The sequence below is a fragment of the Plectropomus leopardus genome, chromosome 15 (assembly GCF_008729295.1).
Source record: "Plectropomus leopardus isolate mb chromosome 15, YSFRI_Pleo_2.0, whole genome shotgun sequence".
Taxonomy (NCBI): domain Eukaryota; kingdom Metazoa; phylum Chordata; class Actinopteri; order Perciformes; family Serranidae; genus Plectropomus; species Plectropomus leopardus.
In genome coordinates, this window is record NC_056477.1 from 12,043,063 (window position 1) to 12,067,485 (window position 24,423).

The window sequence follows — 24,423 nt, forward strand, 5'->3', positions numbered from 1 at the left end:
AAAAAAAATTTGAGGGGTGATCATCAGGGATTGTTTTTACATTTAAGTGTAAGAAAACACTGTGATGATCAGAGATGCTCACAAATTGTTTCATTAGGACAATATTACACAATTAAATGGATAAAATACTTCACATAAAGGTGACATACAGTATAAAGAGATTAAAAAAACATGCAAACAGACAGCACCATGGTGAGACTAACACAAGCAGCTTTGGCAACAACTGAGATTTTCTTTGATTGAAAGGAGGAAAAAAAGGTTTAACTTCAATAGCTCAAGGCATCATCAGGATAATGAATCGTTTCAAACATGCAGTAAGCTTTAAATGCTTAAAAAGTTTTTTTTTTTAAATGACATTATAAAACTTACAGAGAAAGGTTCAAGGACTGGACACAAAATGACATCTTAGTTCAAGTTAAAGGTAACCACTGAAGAATATCATAAAATCATTCTTCCGTGTTCTGGTCTTCTCTTTGGCTGCATCTTTATCCTTTTGAAACCTGAGCAAATTGGCTTGATTTCTTTGAAAAACACAGGAAGAAAACAACAAGAAATGAAAGTAGAAATGGCCCAAAAATGAGCAAAAAATTAGTAAAAAGAAGAAGAAAATTACCTGACAATTAAAAAAAAAACAAAAAAAACAAGGAAATGACCTGGAAAATGTGCTTACTGATTTTGCAACATTTTAAATATAATTATAAATATAGATTTTTCCAAGCTTTTTTCACTAGAAATTTTCTCTTTTAATTCTACAAGTTTTTTGCAATTTATGGAACATTTCTTACCAAGTTTCTCAGTGCCTTTTTTTCCCATATTCTTGAAAAAATCGTACCAATTTGCTCGGGGTCCAAAGGGTTAAATACTGTCTATGACAGCGTCTGAAGCAGCACAAGAAAAGTGATGCTGCTCCAGGTTTCAAAGGGTTCAGTCCCAATATCTTGCCCCTAATGCAACTTCTCAGGCAAAGAATCATGTGGACTCATTTTACCAGATGTCTCGTTTCATTTCAAAGTCACAATTTGATCTGGCTGCTCGTTTTGGCAAAGGTACCGGGTAAGATTTCAGTCCTTGCTTAAAGTCTTAGGGTTAGCCTTTTTATCACAAAATAAATCTGAGTAGTCTTTACACGCGTGTTCTGAGTCCTGCCGGCTCCGCACATGAGTGCTAGTGCTTTTTCTCGAGGTAATTTGAGGGCACCCATCCTTTTCTCGGTCTCCCATTGTCCAGAACCTTGCAGTACCACCATCCATTGGGGTTTCTGTCCAGGACCTCCAGACTCGTCCCCTCTGGGAATCCCATGGTTTCCTCATCGCCATGGTAATCTGCAATGGAGACATACACCTCTCTGAGGTTGTTATGGATGATGTGGGGTTTGGGTTTCACTGTAGACACAGGGAGGGCATTCTTCTGAGAGCCGAGGCCAAGAGATTCGGAGCTGCCAGTACCAGATCTGTTCCTGTTGGGCAGTGCTATGTTGTTTGGCGCCAGGCTGCGTGGCACGGTGCCAAAGGAGGCGTTGCGTCGCACTGTGGGGCTGGCCCGAGGGTGGTCAGTGGAGTTGAGGGACTCGTTTCTCCTGAGAGAGCCGACAGGGCTGGGGCCGTCCCTGATCGGGGCTGATATGAAGACAGACTGAGGTCTGACCACCTGCTGCTGTTTGGTGCTGTTCTGTTTTCGTGAGCCGAACAGGCCGATGGGTTTTGAGAGGCCGCCCGGAGGCTTGGAGGGGATGGGTGGAGTGACCTTCTTCAGGTTTTGGTTGATGTTATTCAACGCCTGCACCCTTTGTTCGTTCTTCTCCAGGCTGTTGGACTTGCTCAGGCTTCCAGGTTTCGTCGGGGTGCCCTCGGATTCGGACCCTGCCATGTCATCTTGTTGCTTGACAGGCTCTAAAAAGTAAGTCGGAGCCCAGCCCTCTGTGTCCCCCCAGCGGATATACCACCAGCCACTCTCCTGCTTCTCCAGTACTTCCACCTCCACTCCAGCAGGGAAGCTGAGCTCAGACTCTTGGACTCTCTCGTAGGGATCTGTGGTGCGATACAGGCTGCAGCCCTCCAGGTCAGAGTCTCCTCGGCTGCCTTTAGAATAGATGGAGGAGAGATCGGATGTGCTCTGAGAGGAGAAGGAGTCCTCCGAGGAGATGACAGAAGCTGTCTCAGAGTCCTCGCCTTTGGTTTTGGTGCCGTTCTTCAGCTGCCCTGTTGGTCGCAACTGTCTTCTCAAGGTGCTGATGTCCATCTTCTCTGCACTCGACGCCTTGGCTAGTTGTGGTTTAGGCCGCACCACCGGCTTTAGTTTAGAGGACGACTTCATGGAAGAGGATGCTTTGCTGTCTTCCTGGTCTTTCTTGGATAGATCTGGGCTGGGCACATTGGAGGCAGATTTAGGACTGGACGCCTCCTCGGCTTTGGTTGAAAATAGGCTCCCGTTCAAGTCGATCTTCAGCTTGTTGCCTGCAGGTCTCCGCCCACCTGATGTCGGGTTTGCAGTCTTGCTGGTTTCTGACAGAACACTTGTCTTGGAGGAATTTGAGTCCTTGCTGCACTGCCGCTCTGGTGTCTCCCTGAATGGCCGGAAGCCGTCATTCTCATAGATGCACTCTTCCTCTCCCTCCGCCTCCCCCTCGGCCTCATGGCCATCTTCAAATGACTCACACATCTTGAAGGAGGCGCTGTGGAGCGATGAAGCAGGAGAAGGCTTGGAGGACAGGTGGGATCCTTTCTCGGAAGAGGTGTCCTCGTTTTTCACATCCACCAAGGAACCTTCTCCCCTCAGAAACTCAAACTCAGACTCCATGTCCAGATCTCCGATGGCAGGGACGTCATATTCTGGCTCCTCATACACCGGCCTTCCAGGAGACACGGGGGACTCTGGAGCTTCAGAGCCAGGGCTGCTGGGAGGTGCTGTCTCTACTGAGTCTTGTTTTTTGACAGGGGGAGCTGGGGGTGGAACTTTTGGGCGGCACAGTGTGCTTGTTCTGCGATTCAGGTTGGGCTTTTTACGTTTGTCAATGTAGGAGCAGGGAGCCCAGCCCTCTTTCTCTCCTATCTGGACATACCACCATCCACCAGAGTTCTTCTCAATCACCTAAGATACAGATTCAAAAAAGAGGTTAGTCTTTATGTCATAGCATTTTCAAACATTTAAATATGATTAAGATTTTTTTCACTGAGAGGGCAGAGTTTTTACTGAGCTATAGTGAATAAATCGATACAGAGATACATGTCGTGGTACTGAAATTTACCTTGAAAAGAGTGCTTACCTCTGCTTTCTGTCCTCCATTGAATGTGATACCATCAGATATACAGGATTGGAAATCTGCGATGGTGTAATACTCTGCTTCCACTGTAGGGGCCTCTGGTGGGGATGGCAACTGAAATCCCTGAACACATAAGAATTTGACACTGTTAGCCATACTGTCAGTGGTGAAGGGTAATTCAGGGGTACTCAGGTATAGTTTTGAGGTACTTATGCTTTACTCAAGTTTTTCCTTTTCATGCTGTTTTAAGTATGAGAGGGAAAATATTGTACCCTTTTACTCCACTGATATTAAAAAGCATATGATAAAATGCAAAACAAAACAAAAAACTGATTGAGGCCCCTTGTAACGTTTTCAGAAGCCATTAGGGTTTCCAGCAACAACAGCTTTCACCTGCTGACTACAACAGATGGTTTCATTTAAATAAATGTTTGAGCAACATGTTTTTTCTTCTTTTCTACCCTATTAATCATTTGAAGACCCCTCAGATTCAACTTGTGAGACTTAAAAAAGGGCCTACCCTCGATGTTGGGACCTAACACACTAAAATAACTAACTTTATATAAGTAGTAAAAACTCCATCACCATATTGACCAGTTACTGCATTGCTGCATTGAGACATTTTCAGCAAAACTGAAGTACTTTTACCTTTGATACTTAATGTATGTTTGTCTGATATTTTTTCTAATTAAGTGGGATTCTGAAAGCAAAACATTTACTTGTAATTACATTTTTTTACACTAATGTATTGGTGTTTGTATTTTAAAATCTAGTGTGTTGCATTTAGTGGCATTTAGTGTTGAAGTCACAGAACTCAAAGTTCTCCCATGAGCCAACCATGGAGAAAAACTATGGTGGCCAACACGAAAACAGTAAAGTCAGTGTTTGGTTTGTCCATTCTGGGCTACTGTAAAAACGACATGCCGCACTCCAAAGAAAAATACCCACTCTGTATGTAGTTGTAAATTGCTCATTCCAAGTTCATAAAAACACATTGATTCTTGGGTGCAGGTGATTGTATAGTTATGAGACAAACTGGACCTTTAAAGAGTAACTAAACACACTACTTTTGGCTTAAATGTCTCCTCCCTGGAATGTGAAAAATGTCTCAAAAATGGGCAGGGCTGGTATGTATATATATACATAACTGAAAAAAGTGGGTAGGATTGATAAGTATTCACTTCCTCCTACTCCTTTTCAGACATGGATACTTATGCTTGTTAGCTAAATGTTGCTTTTTTTCTTGTTTATAATCTATTTTTGTTGTCTTATTTTATTTTCCATGTTCGTAATAAAGATCTAACAAACTAACTTTCCACTCAAATGTCAAGAGTTGGACCTGAATCAAACAACAACACTACTAAATAAAATCAATAATGCTTTTCAACTGGGGTTTTGTTACTCTTTAAATAAAGAATCTAGATTCTTCTTCCACCTGAGCTTATTGTCTGCTGCAAATGGTTTGTATAAAGGAAAGGCCACGGATATTAAAGTCCTGTGCATGACCATTAACTAGAGCGATGGATGACGAGAGGAGAGAATCGATGACTAAAATATCAAACAATTACCAGGGTTGCATCTCTTCGAGGAGGAGGTTTTTGCCTGAGAACTGGGGAACCTGTGAAACAATCACAGAGAGAAAGCACATACATAAATGTTTGGTTGCATTTAAGAACAGACATTTATAAAGAAATTGATTTTTTTAAAGTTTGAAACTGAGTAATTAGTATTCTACATTTGTAGACTGACAAAACATTCCCTGTGACCTGACTAACCAATTTCCACCCGATGAGGAGCAATGCGGGCTACAGCTGGTGAAGCAGGCTCTGCTTTACTTTTTCCATCCTGCGGGGCATTGACAGGGCTGGAGTCAGCACACGGAATTGGCAGGCTGATCTCCTTCTTGGCCACCTGGGGGCTCTCTGGGACTCCTTCAATCTGCACATCTTTCTCACTCAAGGCCTTCTTATTAAGCAGGTTACTGATCTCCATGATGTTTCCAATGATCTCCACTGGGCCTGTCACTGTCTTCTTGCGGGGAGAGAGATCATCCTTAATCTTTTTCAGGTAAGAGGCTGGAGCCCAGCCCTCTTTATCCTGGTACCTGCAGAGTGAGGTGATATAAATAAAAAGCATAAGCCTTTTGTAATGAAAGAAGTAAAATGTGTCTAAGGCAGGTGAGCATAATTTTACCTGACAAACCACCAGCCTTCCAAGTTCTTCTGAATCACCTCCACAATGACGCCTTTCTCAAAAGCAATTTCATCCTTGCCCTCGCTGGTGTAGGGCTGCACAGTTATATACTTCTCTTCTGCAAAAGCAAGAGCAGAGAATAACAACAAAGCTAGGATTATGAAGGCAGTGAAAACAAAATAATTCTATAAATCCTTTCTGTAGACTTTATATATATATGATTACACTGCAATAATAAGAAGTAATGGTTAACATATAAACAATGATAGATAATTTTGTGATTTACTAGCACCAGTTTTGAGATATGATACTGGAGCTTTAAAACAGACTGGAACTGTTCTGGTTTCTGGCAGTTCGTTCGGCAGCCAGATGTGTGAGTAGATGCACTGTGTGTTGTAAATGTTCTTTGGCACAATAGATTTATCGATATTTTTCTTTATGGAACTAAGAAAATGTTATAATGCAGTGAATAACTACAGAACATAATTCATTCTTGCATTTCCAAAAAATATTTTGTCATTGTGCATATTTCTCTCATGTTACACAGATGTGTATATTGGTTATTGCTTTTCAAAATATCACAGCAAAAAATTCAATCTTTGTATTTGTTTATGCTTGATGCACCCACACGGGTCTTGAGTGTATGCATGGCCAGAGTGAAGTAACATCATTAACACACCCTTTAAAGGAGGTCCTGTGTTTTCAGTTTTTTAAATCTAAGATGGCAAAGGCATGACCCATCCCACTCTCACTCTGATAAGTACTCATTGTCTTTGTTGGTAGGGCTGACTAATTTTAGGCAGAAGGAGTGGGACTGGTTAGGATTAGGAAAAGAATGTCAGGGTAAATCTATCAGAGGCGGAATAAGGCAGAGCAGGGGTGAATAAAAAAACACCTCACATCCTGTGCAGCAGGTTTTCGCCTGTCCATGCATATCCATCATTTCCTAACTACTATTTCTAACGATGCAAATGTGGATGGGTGGAGAAAAAGGAGAATCATGCTGTAGACATGAATTTGTCATTTGTCGTTTGTGGGTTTTGGACTGAGTCGAACAGAGCTCAAGATGCCGAGCGGTCAGTCAGACCAGAGGGGAGAAGCAAAACTGAAAGCACCGGATGCAGAGAGGGAGGAGAGCCGGCATCAGGGCGAGGCTGACCCGACTGGGACCAAGAGTTGTTCCTCTACCAAACCTTCTTCTGGCTGATGTCCGGTCACAGGAAAAAATAAGTGGATAAGATGTGATTGAGGCTCACTCAGCAACAGGAAATCAGAGACTGCTCTGAGAACATCTTCGCAGAGACATGGTTAACCCCTAATATCCTGGATCAAGCTATTGCACTGGATTGGCGGACCTTGTTTTGGGCCAACAGGACACAAGACTCTGATGCAAATTCAAAAAATGCATTGCAGAGATGACATCAGCAGCAACATGCCCTTGCAACCAAATGAATTAAATTCATCATAGTAGCAGGTGATTTTAAACAACTCATCCTTCAGACTCCAAAGATGTACCAGGATCAAAGACAAATCTTAATTTCTTTTTATAAACTATGTGTAAAAAAATCACTAATAAATCTACCTTCTACCTGCCCAATAAAGTCCAATAAATAACTAGCACTTGTGCATTTTCCTCAAAATATGATCAAATGTTGATCAAATGATCAAATATCAACCACTTTAACATGACTAATTCACTGCTATTTATTATGGGTAATGACTAAGGGGAACTACAGCACATGGGTCCAGCTCGCATCCTAACAGCATCCTCAGCATTGTGGCAGCAAGCATCTCCAACCTCAGCACATAATAGAGAGCAGAGGCTGCATGCTGATTTATGCATTCCCATGAGGCCAGGGGGCAGAGCAAAGACATCATTTCCTGTCATTATTGTAATTCTTGTCTAAACACAGACAGCACTGCTAGAAGAGGTGTGTTCAAAAAGACGACAAGGACATAAAAAGCTCTATATGCTGTCCTCCCAGTTGGTAAACATGAAGCAACATTCTTGTGACAAATTTTCCTTTTCTCCACCCATTTCCGAGGTTTTGAAGGAGCTGAGTGGTTGTGGGATAGTGAATCCCTTAGTTGCAAAAACTAGAGTAGTCTGCGCGGATAAGGATATTTCTGTAGGCTTTATTTTCCTTTTTTTCCTCGTTCTTCCGGCCTTTTTGTGTTGGGGCTGCTAAAACGTTTTCCTCTCACCAGCCTCTTTCAAAACAATATCCAGCAGTGCAACCGAGGGAAACTCTGAATCAGATGTTATGTTAACCACAACATGCATCGCCTGCATCAGTGTTATAAATTATTCTTGTGGAGTCAGCAAAATATCTGTCCTTTTTTTCTTTTTTTTTTTAAACACAAAGCAGGATTTCAGTCCTAGGGTGGAAACAACTCTCCTTCCACTCTAGAGAGCTGCATCCACTGCCAAGCATTAAGTTTGGGGCTGAACTCAATAGCTTATCCTCACTCCGCTGTCAGCAATCCAAACGCATCTCCAGTGAAGTTTAAAAAAAAAAAAAAAAAATGCTGGCCTTGGCAAAAAGAACATGTGCAAGTTTGTGATTGACTCTTGCTAAATAAGTGACAGATTAATAAGTTTCTTTGTTTGTCTGTCAATATTGGTTGCTATCTGCACCACAGCAGGATAAATGTCTGTTTCTGCTACATTTTAGTGAAACACACATTCGTTAAAAAACTACATACACGCTTCATTTGCTCGTAAAAAAGCAAAATATGGCTCCAAAATGCAACATAAGGCATTCCAGAGTCTATTACGCAACTACTTTCAGATGAGTGGGTCATTCTTTTTCTGTGATTTTGGGAAGATTGGTCTTGGCACACAGTGTTTAATTATAACAAAAACGCTTATATGGAGCAATTTTGTAGCATAATTTGAGCTTAGCATCAATAATTGGTGTATATAAAGTTGATGATTTCACCTTTGCTTTCCAAGCTCATTTCATATTAAAGTCAGTTAGTGGTTAGTTGTGGTGGATCGTGGCACGTGATAAATGCATCTGCTGGAGGACAACATGGGATGAAAAGCTGCGCAAATATGTGCATGTGGAGAGGGAGGAGATGAGCCATGTGATAAGAGACAATAATGAGACAGGGTGGGGGAACAATAACAAAGGGAGGGAAGGAGGTGATGCAGCATCTGTCTCATTTCACCTCGGCTCTGCTGCCGGCTGATGACACCCCCCAACGTCCATCTCCGGTCCAGCCTCTTCAGATGAGCCTTATGCCGCTTAGTAACTGACAGACACACATGGTGACCAGACGATGACAAACAAACATGGGAGACATGAAGAGCAAGCACAAATGTTACACAAACACACAGCGCAGAAAATGACATGGATCCAACCACATGATCCCCGTTATTAGCTACATGGAGGACATTAAAAACAAGACCACAAAGCAAAACACGCTGGACAGTTAGAGTGGATGGATGAAGGTTACAGAGGAAGTGTTAAACCCAAGACATCTTCTCTGTAGCTTGTAATTAGGATGTTGTTAGCATGGTTTTCTCATCCTGTTAAGCATCTGGGACACACATTGGTGCTGCAGGAATGCCATCCAATTAATAGAGCAGCTGAGGTGCCGCTCTGTGTCTCAGAAGGTCTATAATTCCCTATGCCTTTTGTAGGTAAAACAGTGGAGATGGAAATGATTTCTGCCAACTTGTGACACAAGATCTGAACTCTCTTAGAAGAAGTAGCTCCTTTATCTTTCCAATGATGGGAATATCAGACACAAACAGAGAGACAGTGTGAATTAATTATTCTAGGCAGCTGAAAAAAAGAAATCATACAATATTCCAAAACCTTAGGAATAGTTTGACATTTTAGGAAACACTATTTGCTCTCTGGCAGAAATTTAGAGGAGAAGACTGATACCACTCTCATGTCTGTATCATAAATATGAAGCCACTTCGAGCCGTTGGTTAACTTAGCTTAGCATAAAGACTGGAAGCAGATGAAAACAGTTCACTTGGTTTAGTTCAAGGGCAGCCAAAGTTGACAAATTAATATGTTATCGTTATATCTCATTTGTTTTATTCATACACAAAAACAGTGTGTGAAAAAGACAATTCATCATTACTTGAGTTATGTACCAGACCAGTTTTTGCCTCTGAGCTGTTGCCAGCCAAACTATTTAGACATAATGTTTTAATTTGTGAGTTTTCAAGCTGATGGTAGGTGGATTTAAAAAAAACAAAACAAAGACTGAGCAAAGCTGGTGATGGGAAAAAATTAACAAACAAAACTTTATGAACTGCTATTTTTAGTGTCCAGTATGTACGGGATAGGCCTATTGACCTTCTAAGTGCTCATGAATCTCTAAGGTTTTCAAAGTAGTGCAGCTATGGCAAGAAATGAACAAGTGAGGACCAATTAAATCGGGCACAAGTCACGACCCTTGCCAGCCAACTGTATTTACCTGCTCCTCAGATGATCATTCTGTGTGTTCATGAGCTCTAAGTTGTAATGTGGAAACAACACACACGCTACAAAAAGATGCGTTGTAATTTATGACTCTGGGTTTTTAAACAACACAATAACGTAGAACAAAAGGAAACGGATCAGACTGAGATAAGATTGGGAACTCACATTTCAGATTAAACAGACATCACATGAATGCAGCACAACTATTATTTGCCCTTCAAAGAACGACAGAGAGCTGGTTTTATCGATATTAATGTAAACTTGTGAAAGATTACTGGTAATACACTGAAGAGAAGTTTTGTGAGGCATGCAGCTGTCGCATGTGTTTGTACTTTAACTGAGTATCACAGAGAAAATGACACCATATTTTGCAAAAGCTGTCAAAACTCGAAAATGCATCAACTCCAAGGAACCCATACTCTGAGAAGAATCAGTCCACCCATCGATAAGTGAGGATAGCTGTTTGCCCCAGTTTCCACTGTTTATGCTACGCTAAGTTAACTGGCTGCTTGTATTAGTTTTATGTTTACCACACAGACATTTGATTGGTTACAATCTCCTCTTTTAACTCGAATAGAAAGCAAATAAGCATATTTCCCAGAAAGTCTAACTATTCCTTTAGGCAATGTGTATATTTCTGTGGAAAAGTGGCAAAATAGAAAGAGGAGGATGTGTTTTCACTTCCATAAGTGGGTGAATTCACATCTCATACTGTCTAAGCTTTCAAGTTTCAAAAGAAATATCATAAATTCCAAATCCATTTTTTTTTAGAAAAGTGGTTTTTTTTCTGTGACAATGTGGTGGCACAGACTGTTGACAGACCACAGGACTGACAAAGAGACGCTTTATGAGTTTCATGCCATTCCCATGACTGACTAGACACATAAACACTAATTGGACTGACAGATCGTCCTTCCTGAAACCCCCTGGCAGCAAACTTCAGCTATCTCTGAGAGAGCAGATAGGAGTGTAGGGTGTGTGTAGATGTTTGCGTCTGTGTGGTCATACATGCGGTATGCATACACGCTGAAATCTGTTGATAAATATGTAATCTGTGAGTCTAAATGGGGAGAGAGGGACATTTAACATACTGTGAAACCGTTGAGCCTTTTGTATTCTCTCTCTTGCACCATCCTTGAGTCATAAGATATACAACACCGAGGGGATCCTGGGTCCCATTGTTATAGAGTACAGCAATTGTACAGCAAAAGATGTTTTGGCCAGAGTGCTGGAAAATCTCGATGTTTGTTTGGAAGTGTAATTCATGACTTAATTATTTCCGTGCCTCCACTTTGTTGGGTTTTCTCTAACACAATGCTGCATAAATCTCAACAAATGAGCTGCAGTTGCTTCACTACTTGTCAGGGCTAATAGAGCTCTACTGCTCTGAGATCAAAATGTCTTCTCCACTATTATTAAAAATACTTGAAGAATGAGACGATGGCTTGATAGCTGTATCTGACAGGGATATCAAAATGACTGCAATATTGGACGCCGTCTTCAGCTTCACATGTGTCAGAATTATATTCTGGCAACCCAAACTCTATAAAGGTGTGTTTCTTATCAGGGATTTGGAGCCCTCGCTGACTCCAGTAAGCTTAAACATAACATCAACACTTGTCTACTGTACTGTAACTTATCTGCAATCCACAAGGATAAGCAGACATTACATGAAATAGCATTATTCATGTCAGATCTTGCTAAGATCTGCTTGATAAGCATCATTTAAAGTACATGACTCGTGAAATATTTTCATGTTTTATTCCTTACTGCTAATAGAAACACATGCCTCTTTCATGAGCTCACTCCTTGGAGGTCATATCACTTAATATCGCGCTGCATCTCTACTGTACAGAGAATTACTGTACACAACATCACTTCAGTGGTTGTGGTCTGCTCTCTCTTGGCACTCCTCCTTGCTGTTTACTCAGATCTGAATCTACACTCTGTTCAAGCGTGCTTATGATGGCAGGCACACAGAGAGAGGTGTTCAAACCAGCCAGGCGGCAGCCGGTAGCGTGGGCCGGCAGTGGTGAAGTTGGGGCGAGTTTGCTCCATTTTGTCACAGATCAAAAGACTGAGGATTGAGGGCAGAGGTGGTGTCTGTGTGTGGGTTTATAACAGAGTGTGTGAGGTTGTGTTTGTGTGTGGGTGGGCATAGGCAGTGACTTACCTTCTCCAGCTTTAGAGGCACCCAGCTCCAAGTCATCCCGTGTGCCACTGTGGGAGTTGAGATAGGTGGCAGGGACCCAACCCTGCTCCTCCGCGGTGCTGACGAACCACCAACCTGTGGAAACACACAGAGGCTGAAAATCACCACGACTTTGTAGAGTGTACCAGTGTAATTGGTATGGCCGTAACTGTTCCTGTATTGGTACTGAACTGTTACCAGGGTTCCTACAACTTAAGGAGGGTAAAATTAAAAACTTTTCACGGCAGAGACAAGGGTAGACCAGAACTTGGAAATATATGCCATTTGTTTGCAAGCGTTTCTTGGCTGTTTTGTCTTTCTCACTGCATGTGGGATTTCACTGCATTCACTCCTGTCATGCTGTGTTTAAAAAATATTTTGCATAAAATACAAAAAGCCTAATTTGCATTGGCTTGTAAAATATGATAAGCAATTTTCACTGAATTTGCACTTCCTGTGCAAATACAAATTCAGTGCAGGTTCCTCCTAGAAACTTTCAGCTGTACTCTATTAGCAGTGGATGAGCATGTGAGTCACATCATGGCAAGCGCAAATGAAATGCCAGAGCTGGAGGACCTGCCTATGAGTTCTGGTCAGATGCGTCAGCACCGGAGACTAAGTTGTGTATAAGACGAGGAGTGTCTGTGTTGTTCAGCTATTGTAAGGGATATGAATGAAAACTTATCCAAGATGCAAATGCACATTTCGTGGCATCAACCAAAGATGCTGATCAAAGGAAGATACATGTTCGGGTGCCTTGAACAAGATTTTACCAATCTAAACATTTATCCTAATGCACAAGACTTTTTTTAGTGTCCTATGTATTTTTGCATTTTCAATTTCATATCTTAAGGGACACCTCTCAGTTTTAAAGTCTGTTGTGAACTCTGTTGTGAACTAGCAAAGTTGCCTGTGTGCAAAATGCTACCTCAGACCCCAGCAGGTTGATTTTGCCTGTCTTTGACACTTGAACCACTGTCTGTTTAAAATAAATTAAATAAAAATGCATCCTCTTTGCATGGTGCATCATTTAACTATTCTTCATTTTTTTTAATTCTTATTGATGTCTGTACTTTTAACCATCACTTTTTATTTTATCTCCAACTGTCTTTTGATTGTCTAATCTTGATGTCTTTTTGCTTTTGTGTTGCATTTTTATTGCAAAGCACTTTGCACTGCAGCCCTTGTATAAAAAAGTGCTCTACGAGTAAAGTTTATTATTATTATCATCCTCCTTTGTGCAATTGTATTTTTCTCACAGCTTTACTTGGACTGAACTGTAACTCCTAAACCGCTGTATGAACCAAAAAATGACTTTCGTGTATTGTTTCACTGCTTGTAATCCAGTACATACTGTGCAGAATGTTCAACAAATATCTCATATATAGATTTACACAGAAAAATAAGAGGATTTGTTAAATTTTTTGCAGATGAAATCTGGACCTATGATAAGATTCCCACCCCAAAGAGTCCACACACATAATAAATCTCTAAGATGACAGATGAAAATGAACACAGATAACATCTGCTGATGTGACCATGGCCTGGTTTATATCTTCCATCAAATCACTCGTATTTTGTTTTAATCACTGAGCCCTGATCTGATCAAATATCTCAAATCACAGGGATGAACTACAAATGAACATGAACACGAAGAACTTAATTGTGTTGCCAACAGAATCTATAACTACGATCAGGGCCAATAACATCAGAGCGAACGCTGCCTGGCTTCAGCTCAACTCGCTCAAGTCTTGTTCAAGCTGCGTTTCATCAGGATCACTCATGATTTCAGTGGGCAGGGCATTTCTCATGTGCTGTCTCTAGCCAAAATATCCATTTGCAGTGATGCTGCTGATTTGAGTTGGTTCCTCTGGGTATGACAGCATCGTTCTGCCAACTGTTTAAGACAAACAAGTCAGCTGGAAAGGTATGCATACAAAGTAAAAATCTGATCCCAACAAAGTGAGTGCATTACAGGAGGTCATTGTGTTTGATAAGGTGTCCTGTGCGTGGCCTTGTGGTAAATGAAAAGAACATATGTACACCAATCAGAACATTTTAACTTGTGCTTAATCACTTCCACAAGAAGTCATTCCACATTTGTGGGTGACAAAGCTGGCACAAAAATTGTCCTGTGTGGAATGCCACACATACGCTATTTGTTGTGGTAACGGGAGTACAATATGGTGGACAGCTGTCTGGACAACCCATAAAGAGGATAGGGGTGTTCCATCACACTTTCGCAGCTGGCCCGAACATCCAGTGGACATTTTCCTACAGAAATGGTGAGTTATGAGGTAATTTAGCAGCACACAATTAGCAAAAAGAAGCAGAGTGGAGTATGAAGGACAGAAACAGAAAGAAGATGTATCACTTAATTAAAGGATGAGATGATAATATGGAAATAACAGCAACAAGAGTGCAGACCCTGAAATTAGGCAATCATGATTCAGTGAAATATGTTGTAATTATCTCCTTAATTTTGCTGTCATGCATCATAATTAGCTGCAATTAAAGGTTGCTATAGATTACCAGAGGTGTTTGAGGCAGAGGCAAAGTAAGTACACAGTGTTTTATTCCATTAGGTTGCATCTGCTTTGTGTGGAGAAATTATTCAGTAAAGTCAGAGAGAATTTCATACTTAATGGATCATGGCATCTTATCTCTCAACAAAACAAACCAGAGTGGAGATACAAACCTCTGCTAACACTGAACAATTCCTCAGCCTGCTGTTATGTTCAAAGACATAACGGCTTTTACTACAATTCATTGATTTCTGCCAGAATGCCCATAGGATTTGATGTCAGGTTTCTTTCTCAGGCAGGTTCATACTACAGCTGAAGGGATACTTTGCTGATTTTAAACCAGCTTTGTATCCGCAAGATGCATCATTCTGTGATTTACCCGTGAATTTTGCTGAATCTCCAGCTGTTGCTCAAACTGCAGATTCTTCTTTCTTATTTTTGTATGCCCGCTGCCACCACACACACAAAGGGTAGAAGCAGACTGAGTGAGAGAGCCACCACTCTCCTTCACTCTCTCTCAAACTTGGACCAAACTTCGATGAAACGGTAAAACTAGACATGCCAATCAAATATAAACCAAGATTCTGTTACTTTATCATCTATTTCTCACCTTAAATGTTTGCAGAGACATATTTTAGAGCACTGTTTGGCTGTAATATGAGGTCGCCATATTGTTTTTGTACAAGCAATTTGCATTACATGACCCTCAAGTGGGAGTGTTTGGTTTGGTGGGCGTAGTGCCATCTGGTAGGCATAGTTTTCTACCTCTTGAGCAAAAGTCAATGCTTCTGCCCTTTTTCTCTGGCCATGTAGCACCAGTTTCAAAAGTATTTGCATCTTTCTACTGCATTGTCAGCTTAGTTTTATGAAAAAACAAAACAAAACCATCTAACCCAAAAACATCTTCACAGCACTGAAATATCTCTTCAAGTGTAAGTGTAAACCCATATTCTGATGACTTAAGTGAATGTATCAGTCTACCAAATGCACATATCTGGAATCTCAAGGCGCTGGAGATATCCTGCTGATGGACTTAATGACTTTCTCAGTGGAGGAAATTACAAAGAAAATGCTGCCAGGGTTTTTTTGTAACTTACACATGCAATCTCTGTGATTCATTTGACTGATGATTCATTCAACTGATGAACTTGCTCAGTTACACAACTACAAACATCATCAGCTATAAAATGGGCCTGTTTTGCATAGAGTGGGGGTGAGTCCAGAGAGGAGGATGCTGTTATGTATGTAATGTTTAATGTGAAGCTTTGCACCAAACCTGTGGCTTAAACAAAATCAATAAATCAGACACAAAAAAAATGTTCTTGATAATATTCAGGACTCAAAATAGAGACTTTTCTTTCCACAGTGGAGCTGAAAGCTTTAAGCTGAAGATTCATAATTTTAAATGAGTTAATTATACCATAACTTACCTACTTTATATCTCATTAAGTCACTGAAAACATTTGAATGAATTTGATGTGTCGTCTTTAATGCCCAGCAAAGGGCAACATCAGCTACATTAAATTAAACTGGCCATTATTAAGAAAGGTCAGCTTGGCAGAAGTAAAAAAAAAAAAAAAAAAAAAAAAAACGCGTCAGCTCAATAAAGAAAAAAACATTTGCAAATTGTTATTTTCACACCGACATGCCGGCTTGGTGGAAATGTCATTCTCACCTCAGCGGAGCGACACTTATAGCAATGTAAGCAAATATAAGATTAAGGTGTAGGAACGTATTTTAATTGAGAGCACTTGGCTGTAAGTCTGAATATACAGACGCAGCTAAGACGCAGTGCCACTTTAAAAGGCCTGAGTAAATATATGCTGTTATTAATGGCTGGGGCCGCCTCGCCTGTATTTTTCAACAATCCTCCCATATGGCAGGTGCTTAGGCTGAGTTCACTGAGCCTCAAAAGAAGCAATAAAAGTACTATTAAAAACACACACACATTACGCAAGCGCTGATTTCCCGGCCGTTGCAGGTTTATATCAGGCAGGTTGCAATTATGTGAAATTTAGAAAAAAAGACAAGAGAAACCTGCTTCAAGTCTTTCATCGCATACTCATTCAGAGTGCGACTGCAATTCAATCCTACACAAAAAAAGATCTGTAAGTGGACAGAGGCAACACAAAATAACAACTTCCATGAACTCATTCACTCTAGGTTATGTTTAGGGCTTCATATTTCAACACATCTATATTGTGTTGTACCTTTTGTTGTGATAATTCTTCTGGAGTAGTTTTCCATGGGGCCTGGGAGGAGAATGTGATTGTCAATGTTTGGATAATTTCAACTTCATTTTTTACAGGTTATCATTTTTACATTTTTCATGATGACACAGACCCTCAACTGAGATCATTACAGAAGAAACAGCTGTTTTCTGGGTCTCCTGTTGCCAAAAAGACAGCAATTTTGCAGAAAGTTAAAATTACAAGTCCAGTGAGTTAAGTGAATGAAGTTGTGTATTGTGGCCTCTGACAGGTGAAATATCAGATAATGGAAATGAAATTGAGAGATGAATGTGTTCACTCTTCCTTGTTTCCGGGTGGCAGGGATTATCTGTGCAGATGTGGGAGGAACAAAGGTGAAGGAAGCATGTCTTATGTCTGGAAATATGCATGTGGGAGTGTGTTTGTGCAAGTAGTAAGAAAGCATACAGGCATTGTAAAGCTACACCTGCATCTTTATGTCTTTTTTTTACCATCTCTTGCCTTTTTTAACAGTCTACTGTATGTCATAACCTGCTTTCCTCCATGTCTCCCTGCCTCACCATGCACATTAGGAAAAGTTATAAATCTTGGAAAGCTGCTGCAGAGCTTCAACCACAAAGGGAAAAAAAGAACACAGCCAACTGCTGACTGGCAATACACTTTGCTAAACATTATTCAATATTACGATTATAGCTACTTAGTCAACATCCTGACTAAATCAAAAAGCTTTTAAAACATTTGAGCAGAGTTTAGTTTTGTAACCCCCATGGTTTTGGGGTCGGTGGTTGCATAAGACAATAGCTAAACCCACAAACCTCTGGTGGAGATGTCATATAACACCATCACACCATAGGATCATGACCACAAACATCAACCTCAAATGTCACTGCCTCTGGAAGGAACAAACCAAATGGTTTGTCTTGACAACACTGTTGTATGCAGCTAGGAGGACATCATGAAAAAAACTGATGTTTTATGCAGTGCCGAGGGCGAGCTGTAACTATGTTTATGCCTCGGCGGCCTGCTGTGAGCTGCAAAACTCTGGTCGTATGAAGTTAAGTGCCTTCTTGATTCCAATTATTTCTGTAATAAAAGAAAAGAAAATGATGATGTCAGCCTAATTTAGACAGCATGAAACAAAAGATTAAAAAAAAAGACATTTTTGTGAAAATGTAATTATTCGCTTTCTGGCAGAGGTAGATGAATTTGAGGTTTAATTACATATAAGCTGATCGCCAAAGTGTAAGGGAGCCCCGGGCTCTCACCTGCAAAATGTCGCTCAAATTGACATGTACTAGCTTTGAAATGACCACAAAGTGATGCAAAGAAACTGCAAAGAGACACAACATAACCCAAAAAAGGCAAAACAACTAAGAACACAAAATGATTAAAAAACACACTTGATTACCTCAAAGAGACAAAAAACAATTACAAAGAGATACTAGAAGATGCATTATGACTATAAAGAGATGCAAAACAATGACACTAAAAGAGGCTACACAACTTTAAAGGGCCCTGCTGTCTAAAAATCCTAAGGCTACAGCCATCAGCTGGTCAGTTTAGCCTGGAACAAAAAGAGCTGGCCTGGCTCTGTTGCTGACAAAATCTGCCTACCAGCTCCTCTGAGGCTCATGTTATATCTCGTAACTTCTTGGAATCCCTTATGGTTGCCTGGCAACCGAGTGAAAACCTTCAGGGCTGTAAAATGAAGCCAACACGGTACCAAAAACTGCAGTTCCCCAAACGACCACTCGAGGCTGTCTACAGCCTGGTACAAAAACAATTTTGGTCTCTTTAGCCAATTTTAACAGTCTGTGCAGGGGGTGGATTTTTGTACAACTCATTCGTGTAAATCTTATTAAGCCTTAAAGTTATGCATAATTAAGGATGAGCCCTTTGAGTAACAGACTGTTTGTTGATAGTGTACTGTCACATTGAGCCCTCACCCCTCCACAGTATCAGCTTCTCATGCAAGAATAGTCATTTCTGGCTCCAAAAACACAGGATGCCTATGGCCGATATACCGAACTAGAGGCTTTGAAATGGTACTTCACAAACCAACTGGGGACGTCACGGTAGCTACATCCATTACTTTTACGGTCTATGCTGGCATCTGGTCCCAGACGAGAAATACATCAGCACATTGTCATTTTAAAACTTTGGTTATGATACTGACTAAACTGACAACATGTTAATATGTGAGCATTGAAGGTGCTGATAGACTACTGATTTTGTTACTGCAGGACAGAGCCAGGCTAGCTGTTACCTATTGTTTCCATTCTAAGCTACCAGACTGCTAAACAGACAGATATAAGAGTGGTATCCACCTTTGCATCTAACTCTCTAACACTAGGTGAATCAGCATTATTCCAAAAATGTCAAATCTTCTTTTAATATTTCAAAAAGTTACTGACTGTATAAGAAATAATTGTTGGTTATGTAAGTTGAAAGTTTTGCAGCAATTTGACAATGCCAGATGGAAAAAATGCTGCTAAGATAGATATTTCTGCAGTGAGAAAGTAAGACTTTTATGGACATGTCCTCTCACTTTACTTATATTCTACTCCTGAAAGTGCAGATACAGTGTACAGACATAATGAAAGAGAGCAGCATTTCTGAGTGCTATTTGTCTCTCGTACAGTATCTGCCATCTGGAAACTCTATCAGCTTTAAGACCCAGGCTTCATTTTTACTGTAATCAACAACAGATTCTCAGCTGCAACAAGAAACTAGATTTATGCCATTTTGGGTTTTTCCTAAGGTGACTGGATGACCTATAAAACAAAACCGCAATCTACGTATACAATCAATCACCTAAGAAATGACATGCATAACACAGCGTGACATTGCAATGCTCCTTAATGTCCTACTCATCCCTGAACATTTATCACTGAGACAAATAGACCTCAAACTGTGCTGAGAGTTTTTTTGGGAGTAACTCTGTAATACTCACAAAAGATTTCTACACATCCAGCATGAATATGAGAACCACAGATTCAGCAGGCTTTTTTTTCACGACCTGAAATGATGAGGAATGCAGTGGCTCAGCAGTCCTGCAGATATCTGACACCACTGTTGAGTAGAGTAGGAGAAAACCCCATTCATTTCCAGCTTCTGTATTCATTAACAGTGGATTCAGTATCAAAGCACAAGGGGGAAGGAATCCAGCCCAGTACACACACATTTCCAGTTTTCATAAAACACTGGGTTTCAATTACCTGAGTGTCTCTGGTATGAGGAGGGGGAGGTGAAAATGCACAACAAGACTTTCAAGAGCTGATGTTGACCTAAGGAACAACCTTCTCTCCCTCCATGCCTCTGAAAGGATCCCCTCATGCTCTGAACTGAGCTATAGCCCCCAGGTTGTGCGTTCTCCAGTCTCTGCTGATTTGGAGACACAGTAGTCCTTGAGTGTGTGTAAGACCACCCCTTAAAATGCTGGTTTAACTCAATGGTCAATTCTTGAGTGAGACAGAGAGGCACTTTTTTGGCTCCACAGACTGATTTCTGTACGCTATTATTACCACAATTTGTGCTCTTAAATTATCGCTTCTGTTCTTTATCTCCTCTGCTTCTGTGACAAGATGCAAGAAAAAGAAAAAGCAGCAGAAGCCTACAGTACTGTGCAAAAGTTGTACGCCACCATAGATTTGTTGTTTTAGCAGTCATAATGGCAACTTCAGACTTAAGTCAATATTTAGTGTGAAACATGGAATCGCATAACAAAAGGAAGCTCAAACAATCAATATTAAGCTTTGGTTGTTTGAAGGAGAGGTCACACTAAATACTTGCAACTTTAGCCTGTTGAAGTTGTTTTATTCTGAACTATTGTATACATATTTCTTATATGTTCTGGTTGTATTTATTAAAGAGACTGTTGAGAAATAAATATGTATGATCTTCATAACTTTGCTAAAACAACAAACTTTAAAGTGGCCCAAGACTTTTGCACAGTACTGTTTGTTGAGAAGTTACAAACCTGTCATTTGAGTTTCCATATCTAAAAATACAGGATAAGGTTAATTTCTTGAGACAGTCATTAGTACTTCCTTTGGTAAACTGAAAGAATGTGGTAGATGGGGATTACTATGAGTGGATAATGTGTCTTCCATCTGCTGCTGCAAATTCTGCTTAAGAAAAAAAGACGTTTAACACTTGGCAGGTTTTCTGTATCATGTCGTTGGTGGTTCACTGACAAGAATTATAGGGTTTTTCCTCCTTTATACAAGGAAACATGTTCTTGCTGAAACTGCACATACCAAACTGGGAAACTGAGGGTTTTGAGCACTAGCAGCACTAGAGGCTCAATGCTGACCTTGCCTTTAATCCTCCTGCAGATCAGAGATGGAAAATTTGGAAAGGCTAGTAAACGTGCAGCTGTCACACTTGAAAGATCCGATTATGCTAATGCTCGCTCTCTCATTAACTGAGTATGAAGATGGCACACGTTTTGGTGCTATTATTTAGGTACAGAAGAGAGTCCGCTGTAATTCTAATGAATATGAATCTGTGCAGGTTGAATTTGAGGACCTATAGAAGCGTGCCCTGAGTGAAACAAGAAATACTTAGGGCTTTAAGGAGATACGTAGTTTACCTTTACCAAAGTCATGTCCACCCGTGTTAGTGTTTGTCTGTGCATGATAACTCAAACAAGATTCTGCACACATTCCAGCAGCTCTGTACGGCTGTACAGCAACCTCCGGAGCTGAAATATGACTCAAGTTCTTAAGAAAATCTGCATATCCTCAAATGGCCACTTGAGACAGGATCCAAAAGCGAGTCAGTCCTCAAAGACCCTAACTTTTGTTTTAGCCCTCAGCAAACTTGTATGGGGATTAAATAATGGATGACAAGTCGTTTCATGGTGACAGACCTGGGAGTGTTACTTCTCTTGGCCACTACATCATATGGTTTCAAAGCCCAGCACTGCTTCTGGGGACTTTTTCAAAACAGGAGTCCACAAACCAATGGGTGACGCCACAGTGGCTGCTTCAGTTATTTTAATACAGTTTGTGACTTTAAGATAGCAGTATTTGAGCTAGCGGCTAAAATCGCTAAAAACAATTAAAACAAATAGAAAAAAACTTACTATAAAAAAATAGATTTAACAAATTATCTGCGGTTATCTGGATCTGGATTTTTTCGCCATGACACAAATACTATAAAGAATAATAAATAATCCTTAAAGGAGTAACAGTAAATTTGCACTTTTGGATTAAACTCAAAAAGAATATGACTCTCTCAACATCGAGCTCCTGCTGAATTTGATCCTTCAGTTCATCTTGTTTCCAGCCTGAGGAAGAAGAGAGGAGACGTCATTGTATTGGTCTATTTTTCCATGTTAAGGTAAAGAAGACATCCTGCACATCTATCATGGCACGCTGAGGGCCAAACCTGCTTAATCTGTCAGGATTTGACTCCAGCAGTGTCTTTGGGCTTTCAGCCAGGTGGGCAAACATCACCTGCAGGACACCGCTGTTACCTTCCCTCTTCTCTATGACTCCCATTCATCAAACATAAAATCATTAGTGTTTATGAGGACAAAAAGGGCATTTTTGTACAGATAAGATTACTGTGACCCTTCAGGCTCTTCCTGAAATTTCACTTACTCCACCCTGCTTAAAGAAGGGTGGATACAATACATACTGTATATGGATGGTGCCAGGGGGTCTTGGGGGAGCAGGAGGGACTGACGGATGTGAGCTGGCCTCTCCAAAACAGACAGGCATTCCTGGAGTTCATTTGGCAGACTGTAATTCATAGAGGCTGATGTAGACTTGGACTGGAGACAAGTAAAACTCTCACTGGTCCACAGAGAGAGATTTTCTACACAAGACTGGGCACAACATGCCTAACGCTGCCCTTGAGGTGTAGGCGAACCAGCTGCAATAAGTGCAATATTTCCAGAAGCGACTGCAAATTATTTTGCTCCTTTCCAACATGCATTTGCATTAAAGGGCAAAGTTTAAACTGCTGAATACAGAGCATCTGAACTGACCAACAGGGCTGCTAGCTTAGCTTTGGTTAACATCTCTCCAATATAGTGTAAACTGAGGAGGCATCCTGGAGGATCCATTAAGCCATTATAATGAACCAACCTCTCTGAACCACTAACTTTGGCAGGAAATGGCTTTTTCCATTTTCTCCCTGAGTTTCTCCCTGCACTACTCTCTCCTCCTGAGCCAGCATCTCCGCCTGGCAAACTCTCATAAAAGAGACAAATAAAATTGCTGCAGAGGGAAGGACAGAATTGATAATGAAAAATTTAGTTTTTGACAATAGTAACTTCGATAATATTTTGCTCATTTACATAAAGCCATGTATATATTTTTTTATCAGTCTTAACTAGTTGCTCCTGCGCTTTAAGAGTATTATTCCTGAAAAACTGAATTTCACAACAAGCAGTGATTGAACCTTTGGACTTACTGCACCTTCTTCAAACCAAACAGAAATCGATACAAAATACTGTACCAACTGACACAAATGCCAAGACACAAACTGTATCGTCAAGCCACTGCAATGGAAAATACTGCCTTGACTGGGACAGCAGGCTGGAAAAGTGGAGAAAGCCGAGCTCTCTTATAGTTCTGACCTAGATTCGCTGCCCTGTCAAAGGCATATATTATCTAATCCAAGGTAAGGAATTGTCGATAACTGCACTGGGCAGCAGTCATAGTGAAAGTCTATGTACAGTAGCTTTTACAGCAGGACTTCTGTTGAAGGATTGGGGTGAACGGCAAAAATAACAGAGCTGTAGCTTTCCATTTGTACTGTAGATTTGTCACCTTTGTTTAAAACAAAATCTCATTCAAAACCAGCCAGACACACTGCTGATTCAAAAGAAGATGGCAGCATAGAGAGATTTTCCACTCACTGCATGCAGGGGAAACCATACAGGTTTAAATGTGATTTAAAGGAAAATATGTGTCTATAGCTGTAGGCTCAATAAAAATATATACAAGCTTTTATCATTACGAATGCAACAGACACCTTTTAGTACCTCTAATGCGGCATATTCACTACTAAGCTCTGTAATACACAGATCAATATGTCAGAAACCATTAAGGGGTTTTATACTTATCCTGGTAGGGGCTGGGTGCTAAATCAAATGAAATCTTCTCAGCACACACCTGGTCTTGTTAGTATTGGCAAATGGATATGGAGTGATGTCACCCAGCCAAATGGAACAAATTTAGACGACATCTATTGCACGAGGTGTTGGGATTTCATTTAAATGCTAGCTGTGCTGCTGGAAACAGTCTCCATAGCAAGATGCAGGGGGGGTAGTATTTGCTTCAGATCTCTGTGAAAGTGACCGTCAGTATGTAATAAAGCTGTCAAATAGCTTTAGGATGTGTTTTAAGGAGCCTGGAGTCTACTGTTTTGCTTTCTAGAAACTCATGACAAATCCAAACCAGAGATGAATGAATGAGTTGAAGTGAAAACGGTAACAAAATACAGCCTCTGCAGAAGAGGAGAGGATGAAACAAAGTAATAATAACATGGAAACTAAGCTACGGTAATAACACCTGGAAGCCTGGAAATCATAAATCTGCATTGAGACCATTGAAGTGCATGAGTTTCACATTCTGCATGG

At 40.6% G+C, this 24,423-nt stretch overlaps 1 protein-coding gene across 3 annotated transcripts in view; it reads right to left on the reverse strand.

The window, feature by feature from the left end:
- Positions 1-662: 662 nt before the first annotated feature.
- The window catches only part of LOC121954827 (SH3 and PX domain-containing protein 2A-like), a 65,223-nt gene continuing 41,462 nt past the window's right edge, over positions 663-24,423 (reverse strand). For 2 of the 3 annotated variants that reach the window (XM_042502539.1, XM_042502537.1), the window contains exons 8-14: positions 12,074-12,187; positions 8,627-8,710; positions 5,453-5,570; positions 5,035-5,363; positions 4,828-4,877; positions 3,263-3,382; positions 663-3,087 (exon numbers count right to left, since the gene is read on the reverse strand). In XM_042502539.1, the coding sequence (XP_042358473.1) occupies positions 1,165-3,087; positions 3,263-3,382; positions 4,828-4,877; positions 5,035-5,363; positions 5,453-5,570; positions 8,627-8,710; positions 12,074-12,187 (2,738 nt within the window). In that variant the 3' untranslated portion in view covers positions 663-1,164. The remainder of the gene's footprint in view (positions 3,088-3,262; positions 3,383-4,827; positions 4,878-5,034; positions 5,364-5,452; positions 5,571-8,626; positions 8,711-12,073; positions 12,188-24,423) is intronic. The other variant, XM_042502538.1, reaches the window with a different exon arrangement.